The sequence below is a fragment of the Eleutherodactylus coqui genome, chromosome 1, assembly GCF_035609145.1.
Source record: "Eleutherodactylus coqui strain aEleCoq1 chromosome 1, aEleCoq1.hap1, whole genome shotgun sequence".
Taxonomy (NCBI): Eukaryota; Metazoa; Chordata; class Amphibia; order Anura; family Eleutherodactylidae; genus Eleutherodactylus; species Eleutherodactylus coqui.
The window spans coordinates 93,307,384-93,329,241 of record NC_089837.1 but is presented as its reverse complement, the minus strand read 5'-3'; the positions used below and the strand labels follow the sequence as shown (position 1 = coordinate 93,329,241).

Here is a 21,858-nt window from a genome sequence, read left to right as displayed (position 1 = left end):
TATAAGCCCATCACCCCTTGGTGGTGAGAGGGCAGAGGGTATAAGATCTCATGTAATCTGTAATAAAGTGCGCAGTTTTTTCTCCCGTGTGAGGAGCTAGACCAGACTCCTGTGTGTGGTGTCTCTTCTTACGGCCGGCAACGGGGCAAGTGGGGTGGGCCGATTGGTGTTGCACTTAGAATTTTAACCCTCATAAATGGCGCAACCAACTGGGGCGGTAAAATCGGAGCTTACAGCGCAATTCACCCGGATCCACGCTACTGAGAAACCGTCCTACTGCAAACCGAGCCTGATCAACTCACTTAGAACTCCAGGTAAGACAAACATATATTTATGTTGTGTTTTACACTGCGAAGTCTTGCAGCAGGACTGACTATCTGTGGTTTGTGACCGGACGGGTTGGGTTAAGAGTTCTACACGGTAACTCGTGTGGGCTCCGGGTTTGCCGTCATGGACCACTGACCGTGATATGCGCACCAATGGCTCACCCAGAAACTAGTCTGTAGTTTATTTGTACTTTGAAGTCCGTAGCGTTTTAGCGATAGTGGAGATTGTTTGTTGTATCTGCAGAATTTTTTTCTCTTACTTTTTATTTTGTCTCATAGAAGAAGGGACCCTCGGGTTTAGTTTAGTTAGTTAATGGTTTAGCTGAGGAGGAGACGCACTCTATGAGAAGTCTCATAGAAATAGGGACTCTCGGTCGGTTTGCCTTATATATGGGGCTAGCGATTTGATTTCAGAGAGATGCATTTTTATGGGACTGGTTCCATGGAAGAAGATGTCCTCGGTTGTTTTGCCGGTATATAAGGGGCTGACAATTTGGAATTAAGAGGGATGCACTCTATGGAGCGTGTTATTATTATTATTATTGTTGTTGTAATATGCGTAAGATCTTATTAAAGAAGATAGAGCCCCTCAAGGGCTGCCGCCGTGTGGATGAATCTGTAGAATGTAAGAAAACTTGTATGAAAATGTGTGACACCGACCCGCATGGCAGATTACAAAATGGTGTCTGGGAGGGAGGTCTTTAGGACCCAGAGGTGCCTTGGAAGATCAAGGTTTGCTAGAAGGAGAGAGAGAGACAGTCAGAGTAAGTTAAGTATGTACACATTATTTGTTTAAGAAAGTATCCGTAAGTGAAATGTTGAAAAGTACAGTAAGTGATCAAGAGGGCGTCAGGAGAGTGTCTATTGAAGGTTATATTGGCAGTTAGGTAGGGGAGAGAATTACAATGCACGTGATTTGTTGGCAAAGAAAGGAAGAAAATGTGTATAATACAAGATAGATAATAGATAATATGTATAATCCATACTAGGTGGGTATATGTGTGTGTGTATATATATATACTGTATGTGCAAATAGTTAACAGCTTGCTCTTAGGGGAGAAGAGGTTGTTGACATATAGCTGCGACTCTGTGTAGCCTTCCAAGGTCAGGAAGATAACAGCGAGAGAGAAAATGTAATAACATCCTTGGTTAATATCTTGGCTTGCTTGCAATGAATTGAAATGAATTTAATTAGTTATACTGTCTTAGTAGGCAGGGAAATATAGTAATTTCTAATGTATATTCTTACTTATACAGGGGTTGAAAATGAATGTTGCAAGGACCCAGCATATGTGTTAATTATGATTTCAAAATGTTTTTTCAATAGTTTAAGCTAAAACTTATTTCAGTATGTGTTTCATATTCGCGGAGAGATAAGAGATTTGTTTTAAAAAAGGGTGGGGGCTTTCAGAATTCACTCCAAATTCAGGGTCACAGAAACTAAATACTTCAGTGTTTAATACAGCATATAATAGCTTCAGTAGATAAGAAATATAGAATATTTCAGTCACTCAGCAAACTTTTTCACATAATTTGTCATAGATAGCGCTCATTCACAATCTCATCTCAATAGAATTATGTATTTTATAAAAATTATAGCACTCACCTCGGTGTTTTTCAGCTGATGTATGTATGTTTGTCAAACTTTTTTTTGTCTGTGCATCTGTATGGACTGGTACACCTTCAAGGGGGGCGACGGAGCAGACTTGGGAGCATGGATGGATGTGAGTTGGTGACCCGTGTTCGGGCTGTGGTGGAATGTGTGATGCAGATAATTGACTGGGGGTAAAAGTCCTACCCCATGCATGGGACTTTGCTTGGTTGAGATGTGGACGTGTGGACTGTTACGCTGAAATGGAGTTGAGAAGACGGACGCAATGTGCCAATATCGAAGGGGTAGAGCTAGATGATGTAATAGTACGTAATAATGTTTCATCCCTCCTGCACAAGGGAGGGGGGAGAATTTTGAGCAGCTAGTTTTTTTTCCTGTTTTGTTTTTTTTTCTCCTGTCTGAGATTTGATAAGAAATTGCAGGCAGGAACAGACTAATAATGAATTCACTTAAAGGGATATCACATTTCAAATATTAATAGATGTTTTGTAGATTATTCTTCCCCGATGTAACTCATGTTTCTGTTATTGGTGCTAACATCTTACAGGCCTTATCTGCTTCCATCAAATCTTTTTACAATGTTGTAATAACTTAAACCCGGCTACTATTGTTCCAATTGCGTACCGTGGTTTAAAGGGGGGGAGGAGAAGGCATAAGTGATCTAGGTATTGCAAATCAGCCATTTTTAAATTTTTTTTGCAAGTCATTTTTAAATTTTTTGCAACAAGGTTCTAATCTTTTTGAAATAAAATATCAGTCTGATTGTCTAGCAGTGATGCAACAAGAAAATTTAAGTTTTAAAAAGTTACTGAAAGCCCTTGTTAATAATGCATATTTTGAGTTGTTTTTTATAGATGGTACCCAGGGTGATTGACGACTCCACACTGGATATACGGTGGTTACACAACAAGATGTCCTAAAAAGCAGAATGTCTCCGCATGTCGCAGTACAAGAAGCGGAATTAAAAGCACTCACGGAGGCGTGTGGAGTGGCCACAGGTAAGACGGCAAACATTTACACTGACTCCCGGTATGCATTTGGCATAGCTCATGATTACGGCCCAACATGGAAGGCCAGACAGTTTTTTACCACAGCAGGACAGCCAATTAAGAATGTTGCAGCGGTGCAGTCTCACGGAGACCCTACTTCTACCTGACAAAGTGGAAAGCTCACACCAATTCCTACACCGGAGAAGCAAGAGGCAAAGCCATCACAGGCCACACAGCAAAGGCAGCGGCCCTCAAGCCGTGGAAGAAAGAAGAAAAGAAGAATTTGATAATAACTTTGGACTTTGACTACACTTGGACTTTGATAAAAACATTGGACTTTGATTATAACTTTGGACTTTGACTAAAACTACAAATGGACTAAAAAGGGACAGCGTATGGTGAACAGTCAACAGCACTTGCTTACCATAGTCCCTGTGCCTCATAATGGCCCAGCTGACGCATGGAAAGACGCACCTCCCAAAGCAGTAATGATGTCGACGCTTGAACAAGGACGGGTGGCTCCTTGGTTTTCTGTAGCTGCTGCATCATTTGTCCAATTTTGCATGATCTTTGCCGTAAGCAACAGGGCAGAAGTAAAATTTGCCATACCACACTTGCCTAGACCACTCTACCCATTTCAGGGATTGCAAATTGGCTACACTCAGCTCCCACTTGTTGGGAAGCATGAATATGTGCTTGTTGTTGATGTTTTTCAGGTTGGAGACCTACCCTGTTACCAAAGTAAATAAGCAGGTAACCGCACAGAAGCTCATGAATGAGGTAATCTGCAGATATGGGGCACCGGAAGTGATTGAGTCAAACAAAGGTACACACTTCACAGGTGAAATAATGCAACACATCATGTCTGTTTTGGGTATATTCCAGGCTTTTCACACACCCTACCGTCCACGGAGTAGGGGGAAAGTAGATACAAAAGGCAATGAACAAAATGGTAAAATTTTGAATTGAGTGTTTTCCATTAGTTTTTCTTTTTTCCAGGAGGATACATGCCACAGTAGCAGAGTTTGGGGAATGATTCTCTTGTTAATGTTGTCATAGGTCTCTCCAAGGAATTGTTAGTAATGTATTCTGTAGTCTCTGCTTTTCTACCAGGTCCTACAGATGAGTGTCACAATCTAAAACCAGGTGACCAGATGTAAAAAAGTTTGAGAGAAACCCAGTTTGAATGTCCCTACCAGATGTTGTTCACCCAACTGCAGTCAAGCTCGAAGGAAAGCCCACTTGGATCCACACTTCGCACTGAAAAAACTCATGATCCTGTATATCCTTTACATGCTATAATGTGGTACAATTCCTCTAACACACACCTTTGACTACTGTACACTAGCCCCCTGTTTCAGAACAAATTAATATAATCAAATGTGCAATATGAAGAGTACACTGAGGGTGAGAATCCAACACCGCATCGTGCTAAGAGAGAAATTGACGCTCCAGGTGGTAACGTTGATCCACATGTATACCTAGATGCAATAGGAGTGCCAAGGGGGGTGCCAGATGAATTTAATTCTAGAGATCATGTCAAAGCAGGTTTTGATTCCTCATTTGCTATTGTCACTGTTAATAATAATGTAGATTAGATGAATTATATCTATTACAATCAGCAGAGGTTTGTAAACTACACCAGAGATGCTTTACAAGGGTTAATTGACCAGTTAGGGCCCACTGCATCCATGGCGTTCCAAAATAGAGTGGCCGTGGATATGATTTTAGCAGAAAGAGGTGGGGTATGTAATTTCATGTATGTGTATTTTCCCTTTGATCAAAGAGTATGAGTAAGGGACTGGATAATGTGACCAAAATTTCCCTTGTTTGAAAAAAATGAAGAGCCAGTTCCGATAATGCCAACCAGGTACGTTACCAGAAGAATGGAGAGATGGACTAGTACTGTGTCTGCCTCAGTCTCATAAGATGGACTGTCAGTGGACTTCCCATTTGCCTAGGGAAAGTGCAGAAGACCTTAGGTTCAGGCTAGGGCACACCCTGTGGGGTGTTAACTTGTACAGATAGAGGGTATGGGAGGCCCGGAAATAAGCCCAGGGAATCCATGGCCTCCTTCTGAGGTGAGGTAGGGATCCCTCCCTTTTAGGAGTAGGGACTTACGGGCAGTGGAGAAACCCTGACGTAAGGGAGAGACGACCGAGGAAGAGTGCAAGGTCTGATACTTGATCTCCATATTAAGTTTTTTAGGGGGGTTTGTGAGGGTATATATATATATATATTGCCATATGTGTTTTTTATGCTTTTATACCTATATGCAAGTTTTATTCAATTCCAAATGAGAAAAAAAACTTAAATGTCACCTTACATCAGATATCTCAAGGCAGAGAGAGATGTTCTAGGAAATTCAGAGAAGATACGGAACCAGACAAGGCCGCATGTACTTGGCCGATTTCCCAGAAGCGCTGGAACAAGATATCAAGATGTTCAAATGTACATGACTGTTATATGATTTTCACTGTCTCAGTCCGCAAAACCGGACTGCCCATATATGGTTATAAGCCCATCACCCCTTGGTGGTGAGAGGGCAGAGGGTATAAGATCTCATGTAATCTGTAATAAAGTGCGCAGTTTTTTCTCCCGTGTGAGGAGCTAGACCAGACTCCTGTGTGTGGTGTCTCTTCTTACGGCCGGCAACGGGGCAAGTGGGGTGGGCCGATTGGTGTTGCACTTAGAATTTTAACCCTCATATCAGAACCCATTCCCCACACCATTACTCTATTTCCACCAGATTGAACAGTTGGCACCCAGAGGAAGGATTTATACGGCTTGCACCAAATTTTGACCCTCCTATCACGCTGGTGAACCACTAGGTGGTTTTTCACTGTTCAGTTGTTTTCCCATTTTTGTACTATTTTACCCATGGGAGTCTTGCTTTTCGGTTTCTCTTAATAATGGCACTCCAACCAGTTGGCTGCTGTTATAGGCCATCCATGTTAAGGAACGACCAGTTGTGCATTCGGCCACGTTCGTGGGAGCACCAGCAGTTCTTTGGCTGCAATGTGCGTGACTGAGCACCGCCTGGTCGTCAGCACAATTCTTCAGTCTTCTGAACTATTGTGAGGAGTTGTTGTTGTTGTTGTTTAGGTCCACAGGATCCCCTGTGGTTGGGCATTTTACTTGATTTATTCTCTGTATACTTTCGACAGAGTTGCATGAGAAGACCTTACGCAGTTAGTAGTTTTTGGAAATGCTGACTTTAGCAAATCTAGCACCACTGACCAGGCTTCATTCAAAGTTGCTCAGATTGTTCGAATTTCCCATTCTAATGCAAATTCGCACTTGCTCACTTGATTTTATGCTGCACTTCAGGGTCACGTGTTTAATTTCCATACAGGGAAGCTCCAATTGTGAAAAGGCAGGTGTCTCTAATCAAGTTGTCATTCAGTATATATACAGCTCTTGCATAGTACCCAAATAGATGAAAAATGTTCATTTTAGCAGTTTGCTCTGTCACAGGTTCTGATATGTTTGACTACAGCAAAACCTTGCAGCTATGGTCTGCATTTTAAGGATGACAGCCCATGGAGCCATCCAGGGTCCTATCTAAATGCCATTTTCAGCATTTCAGATGGGACACTGGATGAATACGACAGAAGGAGCATAGAACCCAAAGTTAATGAAGCTTAAGGTGGTTTCATATCTGCTTCCCTGCTCCATTCGGCATGCAGGAAAGCGGAATCCCCACAGCTGAACGGCTCAGTCTCTGTACAGACTATAATGGGGTCCGGCTGCTTTCCGCCCACCCGGAGGTTCTGACGCAGATGTGAAAGCGGCCCAAGACTTGTTGGCATTTGAATATAATAAACCCGTTTCTACAAAATCCGACAGCAAATTTAAATATATATATTTTTATTTCACAACATATTAAAAAAATATATTTGGATAATTCTTTGTCATTTAATTAGAAGCCTGTACCTGTTAAATACAACCCTAACTGTTGATAGTACTGCAAATGACAAACTACTCACAATGCAACATAGCATCACAAGCCAATGAGAAAAATGGATTTAACTGCATTTAGTTCCCCATTCACAGTGCGATATTAATGCCAAAACCATGCATGGATAATAACATGAGAAGTATAAGGGAAAGATTTGTACCGCTTTCATAGATTCACCCCTAGCTGTGGCTAAAACACTGAACCAACGGTGCGCTGTGTGTACCGAGCCTTACAGTCGCGGCACCTCCTGCAGCACGCCAGACCTCAACCTGCTAAATGCACCAAAATCCCAGAGAACCCAAATGTGACAATATTCTCATTAAACCACCATGTGAGTCAGTGCACAGCATGAACATTACTGCTGTATTCACTGGGGTCATGTGATATAAATAAGACTCTGCTTTAAGTAGAACGATGAACAGATCTGACTGAAGAGGCCTTTTCCAAGATTAAACCTTTCCAATCCACTGTCTGACGTCTAAAGACATTCTGATTGAAGCCTGGGCAGCTCAGATGTCTGAAGACGTCCACCAGGGTATTCTTATTGTAGATTACTGGCCGCTCTGTTGTCGGGGCCTTTCCAGCTTGTCACATACCGCAGTACTGGCTCTAGACAGCAGATGGCACCATTGTATATTGGCAGAAAGAAAGCGCCCTAGGAAACCCTGAATCCAAAATTGGATTGCAAAGGGTTAACGCCCAATGTCCATAGGCGGAAGTGAATTGCGGAATCTGCGCAGGGCACCTGTGCAGCTCACCCGCAGTTCAAGCCGTCCATAGACAATCATGGGTGCCTGCAGCTGAATCTAAGCATGCGGATTTGCAGGCCTTTTAGTCTGGGACAAGAAAAAAAAAATTTAAATAAATAAATTTAAAAAATTACATCGCAGCACACTTTATTTTGCTGCGGGTCCATGGAAGAAGTCCGATCCACGGCCGCCTACAGCGGACACTGTTCTTAAGTTTCAGTATTTTGAAACTGTTATAATGTTCCATTAATAATGGCTGAGAAACAAAGACTCTCCCAACAATACTTTAAAGGTGTCTTGTCATTAAAATAAAACTGTCCCCCAAGCTGGACACTGCCTGAAATAACCATGAGGGTACACTTACCTCTTCTAGGGCTAGGGGGCCAAAGCTGACAGCCGGCATCGGTGATGACTTCTGGGTAGACAGGCTGGAGGAAGCATATGACCTCTGCGGGCAATCAGAGGCAGCAGCACTCGTATCCTGGCCACCACGATGCCAGGAATGTGCGGACCAATTCTACCCGGAAGTCACAGCTGATATCAGCTGCATCATGGGCCCCCAGGAGAGGAGAGTATACCCTTGCTCGCTGTTTTAGGCAGGGCCCAGCTGTGGGATTGGGCTTTGTTTTAATGACAAAACCCCTAAAAACTAAACATGGTCCTGGCACTTGGTAAATGGCAAAGATCCCATACTTAATGGCTACTTTTCAAACAGCAGCACTTTTGTTCACGGGTCATATTTTATTACAGCTCTACCGCACTCACTGCACCATTAACGGCACTTTCCCATAGTCAAGTGGGACTATTTATGGGGATATATATTTTTTTTTCTTCCAGTCTTTGAAATCCATCCAATTACCACTGAATTCAATAAAACATGGACATATGTTCTAGAAATCAACAAGAAAGCTTTTTAATCAAGTGCAAGGAACCTTGGTCTATATGTTCAATGAGGAGTCGGGCTACTGATCAGTCATAAATCCAACTTTTTCAATTGCCCTATGGAGAGGTCCAACTGGAGAACCTGCTTAAGTCACTCCTACACCTTAAATAGCAGTAAGTGTCTGATGAACGATCATTGCGCAGACAGCCGTACACATTTTGGCCCTTTTGGAAGTTCTAGATGTAGAATCAGACCACACATGGTTACGAACAAAAGAGAATTTATCCAATAACACTGTGCAACAGATTTTTAAAAAAATTTCACAAATTAAAACCTGCTGATTACACTGGTAAAACTGAATAGCTGGTACGTCTCCTTTTCAAGTAATTTAACCCCTTAGTGAGCCCAAGCCTTTTTCCCCTAGTTTTAAAAAACCGTAACTCCTTTATTTATCCATCAACGTCGCTGTCTGAGGGCTTGCTTTTTGCGGGACGAGTTGTATTTTTCAGTGGTACCATTTAATGTACCATAGAACTTTTTAAAAGTTTTGCAGTACATTATAAGTGGAATAAAATGGAAAAAAAACAAAACAAAAAACACAAGATTCCACTATATTTGGTGCGTCTTGTTTCTACGGTTCAGACTGCAACAAAAAATGACATAACTTTATTCTATGGGTCAGTACGAGTACTATGATTTTTATTTTTGCTGTACATTTTTTGTCAAAGACATTTAATTTTTTAAATTATTTTCTGACGCCACCTTCTGTGCGCAATAACTTTTATTTTTCCATCCACATAGTCATATAAGGGGTCATTTCTTGCAGGACGTCCTGTAGTTTGTGTTAGTGCCGTTTTGGAATATATTTGACGTTTAGATATTTTTTTTATTGCATTTTTTCTTGAAGACAGAATGACCAAAAAAAGCACATTTCTGGCATTCTTTATTTTTTTTTTCCGTACGACGTTAACCATGTGGGGTAAATAATGAGTTACTTTGATAGATTGGACTTTTACGGATGCAGCGATACCAAATATGTATTTTTGTTTTAGGATTGTGATTCTTGTATTTAATCTAACCAATGACCTGTAAATCACAGTTCATTAATTACAACTTACTGGTGGACGATGCACAGTGTTTTTTTTGCCACGTGGAAACATACCCTGTATGTTACATAAACCTACCCTTATAGGGTTCAGTCAGCGGGCAGTGAGTAACAGTGATTGCGGAATAGTTGCAGAGTCACGTTTGTTATTCTTCTTATTAAGCAAGGTTAATGGCGAGCCGACTGGATTAATTGCATAGGCATATTTCCAAAAAGTACAATACAATGGCAATTGGATTACATTATTCCCCATAATTGGAAAACCTTACGTGGCAAGAAAAAAAAAACGGATATATTTGAATTCAGCGCGCTAAAGTTACTAGAAGCAGCTTATCAGTTACAAAAATTGTGTTGCACAGTGTTATTGGCCAAAATCCCAAACACAGCTAACGTCTTTCCAGACAAGGGCGGTCGGTCATCTAAAAGGGCTGTTCCCTGTTAAAACGCAGCCGACAAATAAGCGTTATGGCTGAAATTGTGGCTAATTATTCACTTTAAGATCTCATTCACACAGGCATAAATACATAGTGAATAAAAGCCATTAGTTCCTATGGGTTTATTCATATCTGTATTTATGCAGGATATTTCGGTTGTGTCAAAAAACCCCCCAAAAAACGGCATGTCCTAGTTTGGTGCGTATTACTAAAATAACCCATGCTAAAAATTAATTGCTTAATGAAATCAAGGGGTGCATTTTTTTCAAATGCATATGACTACACATGCAAACAAGTGCGCAGGCAATATGCATATTTCAGTCATATAAATACGCTGCGTATTTACGCGACTGAAATACACATACGTGCTGAGGGCTCCTTCACACGAGCATATGCGGTTTTTGCAGTGACCTACATGAGCTATTAAATCGCGTGAATGAAGAAAAGATGCGATCAAGTCTTCAGCTTAATTAGCGTTTTCTCATCTATTCATGCGGCCGGGTGCGCCGTATTAGCGAAAAAATAAGCCGCAGCCTGGAAAGCACTCGCTCAGCACAAATCCTTGGAATGACTTCAAATGAATAAATAGAGGCACCTGCAAGCTCTTCCCTGCGTTGGACGCTGCTCAACTGCCTCCTCCCTTTTTTCCAGCTCCCATAGGAGTCTATGGGAGGCACCAGCATATATCAGTCGAAAGATAGAGCAAGACCTATGTAAAATGATTGTTTATACGCTCATTAAAAGGAGTTTTCCAGGGAAAATACTATCCTTAAGGATACATCATCAATAGGTAATTGGCCGGTTTGCCAAATGTTTTTGCCCAATTATCTGGCAGTGTAAAAGGCCTTTAAAGTCAAATGTGTATGCGCACCTTCAGGGTATGTTTTCATAAGACGGAAATGCTTTAGATTTTCCAAAGCGTAAAATCTGTACAAAGTCGTGTAGATTAACCCCTGTGGACTAGATTAAAAAAAAAAAATCTTGTTGACGCGGTGCTACCACTGTAAATACTGCAGAAAATCCACAGCACTTGTGCCCCATTGGAACATAGCCTTAGGGCTTAATACGCAGTGAATAGAAGCTGTTCATTTAAATGGGTTCGCTCACAAACGTATTAAGCACAAATAAACATGCAGCATGATGTATTTTGTGCGTATTGCAGGGCATGCGTGCACAAAAAAACGTACAGTAAACTGCGCACAAAACTGCAATGCCCAGGCACGGAAATGCGCACGTAAATAGGCTTAGGCCAATGTGAAGCCAGTCTTAGTGTTCACTGTAGACGCTGTTACATGTTGTTCTCCTGGCAACATGCTGTTACAAATAAAGATTGATGGTAAAAGGTAAAAACTACAAAAGAAATGTAACCATCAACAACACATCAATACTGATCCAATGAAATATCTAATTACAAAACCATTTCACATTCTAACCAGTCATAGTATCTGGTGCCCGATTCTGCTCTTGGGACATCAGGAAAGGATTTAATTTAATGATTTGTTAGGGGAGATACTATTCATCTGCCTGTGAACCAGAGTTGGTCATGTCATCGTGTAATTCTAGTGGAAGGGAATATCGCATCACTAAGATCTGCGGACTTCAGTATGACAAGCTGTCAACTAGGTTTCCCGGGAAAGTGGGGCCTTCACATAACTGCTGTTCATGGGCCGAGACTGGGAGAGCCAAATACTGAACAGACTCCTTCCATCCTGTCCATTGGTCAGTCTTTTACGTCAGCGCACAGAAGCGTGCAGGTATGTTGGGGAGTAACAAGACATAAGCGGTTGGTTATTTTCTTATCCAGATGCCTTGGACTCAACAAGAGTGGTTTACCCACTAGTCCTGCTACTAATTACGGACAACGACCCCCGCCAACACGAGGTTCAGTCTCCTTAAGCTGTGAAACCTTTGTTGTATATTTTCACCCATGTTCTAAATGAAAATCTAAAGCGTTATAGCTTTTTGAATATTGTCAAACTAAAAACCATACATAATGCATTCTGAATCCATGAAGGAAAAGCAACAGTCTGCAGAAAAAAAAACATCAAACCAGTAAATAGATGTATAAGTGTACCGTACAACTGATGTAGTGTGAGCATCGTAGAAAACAAAGTTATCCTTTATATACAAAGTGAACTGATGCAACAAAGTCAACAGAAGTATACATAATGAGGCATTGTCTAGTGTTATAACTTATCTTTTCACCCTTTTACAAAGGAACAATGCATCTTAAAGACGTCCAAACACATACCAATTATTAAAAACAAAATAAAAAGGTCCTATATATTAAAAAAAAAAGTGTAACAAAAAGGGGTAGGGTTAAAATACAATAAAAATGTCCAATATTTATAAAATACAATGTCTTTATGGTATCGAGTGTCCTTTGTAGAAAACAAATTTGTAATGTCTTGCAAGAAAGGCCGGATGAAGTAGTGTTCCTCTGTTCAATCCACCCCCCAAAAAAAGAGTCTAGTAACTAAAATACTTGATATAAAAGTATTTTACAAAAAAAAAAAAAAAAGTAAAAAAAAAATGAAGATTAACATAGTATCCTAAGGCACTGTGATGTGAGAGCTCTATAGAGTCCATGCAGTGTTATTCCGGAGGAGTAAGGTCTTCCGCTCACACGTATGCTCCGAGGGCAGAGTGGAATTCGGTTAGACACTGTACCAGTTGCTGGAACTTTGGCCGCTCCTCAGGGTCCAGAGCCCAGCAGCATGCCATGACTGCAAACCTAGAGAACAGGAAAGTAGAAAAAGTTAGACATAATACAGGATAAACAGAAAAACACCGCAGCAAACACAACGGACACCTGCTCTGTATTGGAAGATGTGGAGAACAGTTTAAAATCGGAAGAGCAATTTGAAAGAGCAAATTTACGGAGCCCCTAGAGACTGTGCCGAACCGGGATTGCAGCAATGGGGGTCGTTCAATAGTTTGCTGTTCATAAATTAAAAGGGAGACCCCAGTGATTTTTTTGATTATGTAGCTAGCCCCCCAGTATATATAAGTGAGCTAATGTCACCTTGGCTAGTTATTCCTATCTGAATCTTCCAGCCCTTTTCTCCTAAGATGGTCATGTGATCTCAACTGACTAGAAACTGAAACATAACTCCCAAGTAGGTCTGAGTTGGTCAGTTTTTTAGTCTGTGTGATGCTGTTACAAGAATCTACCACAGAAACTGCTTACAGGAGGACACAGACACTCCTGTCAGTTACTGATTGTGATCATATAGCTCCTGTCACACAGTTATAATAGAGGAGATCACAGCTCACGCTCCTGACTGTAAACTTTTGCTCTGTAGCTTATTTAGATGAATATAGAAGGTAATAATTAAACTGTGTCCCCAGCCGGCAGAAATGGTACAACATGTTGCTAGCTAATGCTGTGCCGATGCATCATAGGATCGATTTGAAAGTGAAAGTAAATAATCTCAAGATGGTGCCTAATGAGCATCAGACAGGGGTTCTGCAGGCATATTAGCCTCTTACTCTTTAGCTCAGTACTATGAAGCAATTCCAGCAATCTGGTTGGTTATTTGGGTTGTCTGATTCTACCTGATTGGTTGTTTGGGTTCGCTGATTCAACCTGTTTGGTTGTTAGGACCGAAGTACGGAGTAAAAGGCTAATATGCATTCTGCTGCGCATAGAATTGGCTGTAAAACACAGAGAAGACCTCTAATCTGTGATAGACAATGAGCTGAGGGAAGCAGGAATAGAAAAAAATCGGCTTTTGCTGGAGTGGCCTTTTAAAGGGATGATCACAAACGTAACCTCCAATATAGGACACATAAAGATAACCGCCCATTTAGCTTGGGTAAGGGTCAGCCACCACTTGAGTCACCTATTCTAACCTCCAGGGAAGAGGTGTCTGGTCAAACATTCTAAAGTAACAGAGCAATGCTTCAGATTTAGATATCATTAAGTCAACCATGTAATGTGTGAATGGGCCAGGCCGTCGGAGTAGGAGATATTCTTGCAAACAAGGAGTGCCACCATTTAAAAAGTTCATATGAACCAATAGGTCATAGGGAAAGGGGGTTATAATCCCTTTTAAACCACCAAAAGTATTAAAAAAGAAGCATCAATGATAAAAATAACATAGTGGCAACATGGGTATAAATGACTTCAGAAAATCCAGTCCAGCAGGGTCTTGGCTGTGCAGCTTTAGAAAGCAGGACCAAAGTCCTTCTGTCACTTCTGTGTAAAGCCTTAGGAGCCTACTCTACATACTAGTAACATTCTATAGAAGTCATACTTACAGCTCATCGGGGCAGTTGATAGGCTGAGCTATTCTGTAGCCATCCTTTAGGTAAGCAGCCATCTCAAATGGGTCAATATCAACATAAGGAGTCTGTCCCAAAGTCATCAGTTCCCACAGTGTTACTCCAAATGCCCACTGGAAGTAAGAACAATGTATACATGGTGTTAGAAGAATTCGGCATTCTGAAAGGTTACAGACTGGTTACTGCAATGGCTAATAGAAAAATATACATCAGCTTACAGCATGTGACTTCAGATACATCTAGAAGCAGATCAGTAGGCGCTTTCATGTGTAGGGTTGATTTAAGAACGGTCATACAGATCAATAGAAGTTTCATTAAGCCAACCTCGGCTGTTGTGTCTCCATGGACTGCACCATTGTCATAACTTTTCCCATTGGCTTTTACATAAAGTAGTAAACACAGCACTCCTTGGATGGGGCACAAATAAGATCCTTGAGTAACAGATAACACAGGATCTAGCACTCCGTGATATACTTGAAAAGGTGTTGTTTTTTTTTCATTATTGGCAATCCAAGTATTGGTGCTGTGACATTTTGGTCCCAGTACGCACAACATATATTTGAATGAACTAAAAAAGAACAACCAATGACGATTGGTCAAAAGTAATCTATAAACTTTGGAGACTAGCAGTTTGTGGGATTACGTAATTGGCCTTAACATTACAATGGTGTCTAGACTCTGTGCCCTCTCCGCTATCCTTCACCGACTTTGTCCCTCGCCCACCAATTGTCAAAAAGATAAAAAACACAAAAGTTTGTTTATGGAACAATATAAAAAAATCCCACAGGGACTCTGCCATAGAAAATAAATGGTGATAATATAATAATGACTGTGAACCCGGTCACTTTCTACACTGTTCTGGGAACAAGACTCTCAATAGAAGGAAGTCTATCATCTCAAGACTCTTAAGAACACACAACGATATTTTGGAATGTTCCGGGCTCTTGGGACATTTCTGTAGCCTTGAACGCTGATAAGCTATGTTGGTTTTCATACTTGATATAATGGCAATCAGATTAGTCACAGAACAACACAATGCAGCAATCTATATAAAAAGTGACAGTAGAAAACCACCATAGTAAGAGGGAGCAGACAAGATGATCTATGGAGGGATTGTGAAGCATTTCCCTTTACACATCTAGTAATGAAGTCATCAGCGTGTTACGCAAGGGAGATGACGGATGACGCAGCTGCTCTGTGTAGGTGGACTAGGGCTGCTGATGCTACTGGGTTCCATCTGCCAGGTCCGTGCGACGCATCGCACCTCGGGAAATTCAAAATACACTTACAGAGAATCTCAAGACAGACAAGGAAGTGAAAATGAGGCAGGAACCATTAATTGGGTGTGGGCAGAAACCCCATCAAGATCTGCTAAGCATTAAAACCATTTAATCATAATGACATATATATGGTTAATCATCATGCTCTAGAGGCAGATAGTAACCCCTTCCCGCCCTGCGATGTAATAATAAACTTTATTTGTATAGCGCCAACATATTCCGCAGCGCTTACATAGACAGGGGGGATACAGAGACAAAAGTACAAACATTACAGAACCACGGTTACATAGTAATCAATTGATGGAAACAATAGGGGTGCGGGTCCTGCTCCAACGAGCTTACATACTACAAGTAATGGGGTGATACAGAAGGTAAAGGGCTGGAGATGTGCAAGGTATGGCGAGGTGGAGAGTGAGGGGTGATATACACAGACAATGGTCAGACATTTAGCCGTGTGACGGCAGAAACGGTGTGACTGCAGGAGCGGTTTATGATGGCTAGCAGGGATTGCAGTCAGTAGGTCAGGGAGCATGTTATCAGGCGGAGTACAGAGGGGTTGGTTTAGGGAATGCGGTATGCCTCCCTGAAGAGGTGCGTTTTTAGAGCACGCCTGAAGTTCTGCGAGTCCTGGATTGCTCGGGTAGCCTTTGGTAGTGCGTTCCAGAGGACTGGTGCTGCTCTGGAGAAGTCTTGGAGGCGGGAATGAGAAGTTCGAATTAAAGGGGCGCTCAGTCTGGTTTCGTTAGCAGAGCGGAGAGCCCAGGCTGGTTGATGTATTGAGATGACAGAGGCGATATAGGGTGGCACTGCGCTGTGGAGGGCTTTGTGGATGAAGGTAGCGAGTTTAAATTGAATTCTGTATTTAACACGCAGCCAGTGCAGTGACCGGCACAGGGCAGAGGCATCCAAGTAGCGTCTGAACAGGAAGATGAGCCTGGCTGCTGCATTCAGGATGGATTGGAGAGGGTAGAGTCTGGTGCAGGGGAGGCCGATCAGCAACGAGTTGCAATAATCGAGCCGGGAGTGGATGAGGGCAACAGTAAGAGTTTTTAACGTGTCTACAGTGAGAAAAGAGCGGATTCTTGCGATGTTCTTGAGGTGCAGCTGACCGGTTCGGGCAAGAGATTGGATGTAGGGGGTAAAAGAGAGATCAGAATCAAATATGACCCCAAGGCAGCGGGCATGTTGTCTAGGAGTTATGTTGGCGCCACACACTGAGATGGAGATGTCAGGAGGAGGTCGGTTAGTGGAGGGTGGAAATACCAGCAGGTCAGTTTTAGAGAGGTTTAGTTTTAGGTAGAGAAAGGACATGGTGATAGAGACAGCAAACAGACAGTGATGTTTTGGAGTAAAGGTGCAGAGATGTCACGGGAAGAGGTGTATAGCTGGGTGTCATCAGCATACAGGTGGTATTGGAGGCCAAATCTCCTGATGGTTTGTCCAATAGGGGCTGTGTAGAGAGAGAAAAGAAGGGGGCCGAGGACAGAGCCCTGGGGGACCCCAACAGCAAGGGGAAGAGGAGGGGAGGTAGAGCCAGCAAAGGAGACACTGAAAGAGCGGTCAGATAGGTAGGAGGAGAACCAGGAGAGGGCAGTGTCCTTTAGGCCAATAGAGTGTAGCATACTGAGGAGGAGTTTGTGGTCAACAGTGTCAAATGCTGCAGAGAGGTCGAGGAGGATCAGTAGGGAGTAATCGCCCCTCGATTTGGCTGTGAGTAGGTCATTGGATACCCTTGTAAGGGCAGTTTCTGTCGAGTGTTGAGGTCGAAAGCCAGACTGTAGGGGATCTAGGAGAGAGTGCTCTGATAGGTAGCTTACAAGGCGGGAGTAAACCAGCCGTTCTAGTAGTTTGGAGATGAAGGGGAGGTTTGAGATGGGTCGGTAGTTGGCAGCATCAGTCGCGTCCAGAGTCGGCTTCTTTAGCAGTGGGGATATGATGGCGTGTTTGAAAGAAGAGGGAAAGATGCCAGAGGTCAGAGAGAGGTTGAATATAGTGGTGAGATGGGAGATGACCACTGGGGAGAAGGAACGGAGGTGGTGTGAGGGGAGGGGGTCACTAGCGCAGGTGGTGGGGCGAGCAGAGAAGAGCAATTTGGAGACTTCTTCCTCTGTCGCTGGTCTGAGTACAGACAGTGAGCAGGAGCTAGATGCAGTGCTGACAAGACTAGGGTATGGGCTAGTCTGGGATTGGGAAGTTATTTCCTGACGGATGTCATCAATTTTCTTTTTGAAGTAAGCAGCCAGCTCTTTGGCACTGAGATCCGTCACCGGCGGCTGCCGTTTAGGGCTGAGAAGGGAGTGAAAAGTATCAAAGAGCCGTTTAGGGTTGTGGGATAGTGAGGAGACTAGAGAGGTGAAGTAGACTTGTTTGGGGTGGTGGAGGGCAAGGTTGTAGGTTCTGAGCATGAATTTGTAGTGGAGGAAGTCTGCGGACGTTTGCGATTTCCTCCACAGCCGTTCAGCACTTCTAGAGCACTGCCGGATGAAGCGCGTTTGAGGTGTGAGCCAGGGTTGCCGCCTACATCGGATGGCTCGGGTCCTTGGGGGGCGCCGCTTCATCCAGGGCATGTTTGAGAGTGGTGTTGTAGTGAGCGGCAGCCAGGTTGGGACAGGTGAGGAGAGAGATGGGGGACAGAGAGGACTGTAGGGATTCAGCAAAGTTCTGGGTGTGAATGGCGTTAAGGTTCCTGTAGGTAGGTGGGTCTGGAGAGATGTTAGGGAGCGTGACAGAGAAGAGAGGAGGTTATGATCCGAGAGTGGGAGAGGGGAGTTAGTGAAGTTGGAAGCAGAGCAGAGCCGGAGGAAGACCAGATCCAGAGTGTTGCCATCCCTGTGAGTGGGAGAGGCTGTGAGTTGAGAGAGACCAAGGGAGGAGGTGAGCGAAAGAAGCTGAGAGGCAGATGGGGAGTTGGGGTCATTAGTGGGGATGTTAAAATCACCTAAGATGAGGGTTGGAATTTCACAGGATAGGAAGTGGGGGAGCCAGGCGGCAAAGTGGTCCAAAAACAGGCGAGCAGCACCTGGGGGGCGGTAGATAACATGCTACGGCTTTTCCATCCGCTGTCCATGCGAGTAGCAATGTACCTCAAATGATGGAAAAGTGGGTGAGGGTACAGGGGGGATGACCTGGTAGGTACATTTCGGGGAGAGAAGAGCACCTACTCCTCCGCCACGCCTGTCATCTGGTCTCGGGGTATGGGAGAACTGCAGGCCATTGTAAGACAGTGCAGCAGGGGAGGCTGTGTCAGACTGCTGGATCCACGTTTCTGTGAGAGCTAGCAGATTTAAAGATTTAGCAGTAAAAAAGTCGTGGATGGTGGGGAGTTTATTACATGCTGACTGGCAGTTCCAGAGCGCACATTTAAAGGAGTCAGGGGAGGGTATACATGGGCTAGCAGTTGGGCTTGGGGATTTTATTAGTGAGTCAGGTAGGGGGTGATAGCTAGGAGCAGTGGAGGGTGGGCCAGGATTGGGAGAGATATCCCCAGCAGCTAGTAACAGCAGAATAGTGAGGGTTAGCAGATGATTAGGAGATTTATGAGGAAGACTGTTATTTTTGTTAGTGACATGAGGGGGTTTGAGGCTAACCAAGAAGGTAAAGAGTGCATGCGAGCTGTGCATAGGTGAGGACAGGAGAGAGGGGCTAATATGAATAGTGGGCCCCAGAGGTTGGCACTTGAAAGAAGTTCTGAAACTGAGAGCAAGAATGAGAACAGAGGTGACAGCATTAGCGATAGCTTTTAAGTGTAAAGCATTAAGGCAGAGTTTGTGGCCTACCTGTCTCCTACCCTGTCGAACGTACTATTATGTCTCATCAGCAATAGGGTTAGTGCTGACTGCCATAAACCGTATGGCACAGTCAGGGTGCGGGCGCAGAGGCTTTGCTTTCAGATGATTGTTCTAACTGCCGGGATCAGAAATAAAGCATCCATGGCGCCAAAGTGGTTTTACAGAGCAAGGGCGCTCCTTCTTTAAATGCTCACTATAGTTTCAAGAATCTTATGTTAATAAGACAGCCAATGTGAGAACTAGGAAAATAGCAATTTACTTGATTTACCAAAGTTCATACTTTCTGCTTGAAAAATGACACCCCAATGCTGGCCACTAGGGGCTTACGTCCACTGCCAGTTGTCAAGTGATGCCCGTCTGTAGTAAGTCAGATTACAGGAAGTGAAGGGTGGAGCTTAGAAAGCATAAGGGATCTCCTCAGCTGCTATACTCTGTACCTTGTAAACCTGGGTACCACTTGTCCTCCCTCTGGTTTTATGGCCCTGTATTGGGAATCTGAATAATCATCCCGTGTAAATGAGAATTGTTCAGTACCTGCATACAGAAAGCTGAATGACACGCCATTCAGTGTAAACAGCAGTCTTTTACCTTTGAACGACTGTCTGTTTACTGTGAACAGATGCTTGCTCACACAAGGCTGAAAACGCAGCATCTAAAATGCGGAGCTTTGCATGTTCTATTTTTCAATCACAGCCATTGGATACATTGGACGCATCCAGCACTGGCCAATCACAGCAATCTGATGGCTTCACCTACTAGGGGAGTATTGATTTTTTTTTTTCATCAGCAGCCAAAACGCTGGCATAATGCATGCCAACGCTGCTGAAACCGGGCGGAATCTGCAGTAAACGCAGCATAGAAAAATGCTGCGTTTCTGCAAAAGCCTGTGTGAGGGAGGCCTAAAACCACAAAGGATATCTTAAGCAGGACATTAAACACGTCAACTGCTCATAGCTCCATGAAAAATAACAGACTGTTTAGCTCTGTGCATGAAGAATGAATGAAGCAGCGATCTGTGTCTGCCCTCTAATCAGCTGCCCTGCCTTTTACTATTACTCATGTTTGCACCTTTGTTCTTTAAACTATCGTCATAGGCGAATGAAATATATTCCAAACGCAGAAGCCTTTGTTCTTATCCGACTTATATCAAACACACACAAGAGCGTGAGGAAAGAAGGAATAGCCGTAGGATACATTCCCTGATAGACGAGCTAGTGCTCTTTTTACATACGCACCCATTAGCAGAGACTGGAGCAGCGAGCTAGATTATTCCATTCAACATTCACGCTGGGATGCAAGGTGCATTTGCTGCCGTGGACTCTAATGCTACATGTGTATTATCCATGCTCTAAATACATAGTATCAAACAACACTACAAACATATTACAATGATGTACAAGGTGATAACCTACTAGATGGATACATAAATATTAAAGGCAAATCAGCCCAGAACTTTAGACATTTTAATTCAGGCAGTCCTTATGCCATCTGCAAGTCTCTTGTCAGGGGAAAAAAAAAAAAAGGAACCCGAGCAACGAACAAACATTTACACCAAAAGTACTGAATGAGCTAAAGGAGACCATGTGACTTCTGTATAGAGATAAGTGCAGGCATCAGCATCTCACAGGATGAAATAGTGCATGCTTACGTCCTATCCAATCACTAATCAAGGACCTACCACATCACCCGCACTGGAAAACTCCTTGTTTACCAGACTCTCCAGAGACATCCAGCGTACCGGTCGGTTCTCATTGTCACCCAGACAATGGTAATCCATGGGGAAGAGGTCTCGTGACAGAGCATTATCTGTAATCTTCACCTGGAGAGACTCATCGATACTGAAAAACAGAAGACCGGGATGAGTGTGCAGGATCGTGATAACTGACAACGCCTGGAAATGACATTTATGACTAGGAAATAGGTTTCCATTAAAGAGGATGCGTCAGCAGATTTCACAACACAGACGGCATACATTATTAACCCCTTCACATCCACCATACACATACAGAATATGTTGTTTGGTCATGGAGGGTTGTATGAAGCAGGTTGGGGAAATGAACCCTCTCCATAGCTGGCAGGTGCCAGCTGTTTTCAGCAACTGACAGCCACTGGACTTGCTTTAACCGAGGCAGGTCAACTGCTTAGATGCTGCGGTCAGGACTATAGCAGCTAGTTGAGGGGTGGTGTCTCTCCGCCAAGATGGCTGCGAAGTTTTGTTGGGTTAGCATAGCAGTTTGGAGTCTATTGAAGGCTCTCATGCAAGGATACGTATACCTAGGCAACACTGGTGGATATTATATACTGCAATGCAGGTACAGACAAATCGCAAGTTCAAGACCCCTATGTAAAAGAAGCTGATAAAATAAAAAAAATATATATCAAGTTAACAAACCCCTTTCCCATTTTTCTCACAAAGAAAAGACATAATTGGTATTGGCTTGTCT

The 21,858-nt window shown here is 43.1% G+C and overlaps 1 protein-coding gene across 3 annotated transcripts in view; it reads right to left on the bottom strand.

Moving 5' to 3' along the window:
• Window positions 1-8,525: 8,525 nt before the first annotated feature.
• RYK (receptor like tyrosine kinase) overlaps window positions 8,526-21,858 on the bottom strand; it is a 126,433-nt gene continuing 113,100 nt past the window's right edge. For all 3 annotated transcript variants that reach the window (XM_066598098.1, XM_066598100.1, XM_066598101.1), the window contains 3 exons: window positions 21,093-21,252; window positions 14,323-14,459; window positions 8,526-12,793 (listed from right to left, as the gene is read on the bottom strand). In XM_066598098.1, the coding sequence (XP_066454195.1) occupies window positions 12,682-12,793; window positions 14,323-14,459; window positions 21,093-21,252 (409 nt within the window). In that variant the 3' untranslated portion in view covers window positions 8,526-12,681. The remainder of the gene's footprint in view (window positions 12,794-14,322; window positions 14,460-21,092; window positions 21,253-21,858) is intronic.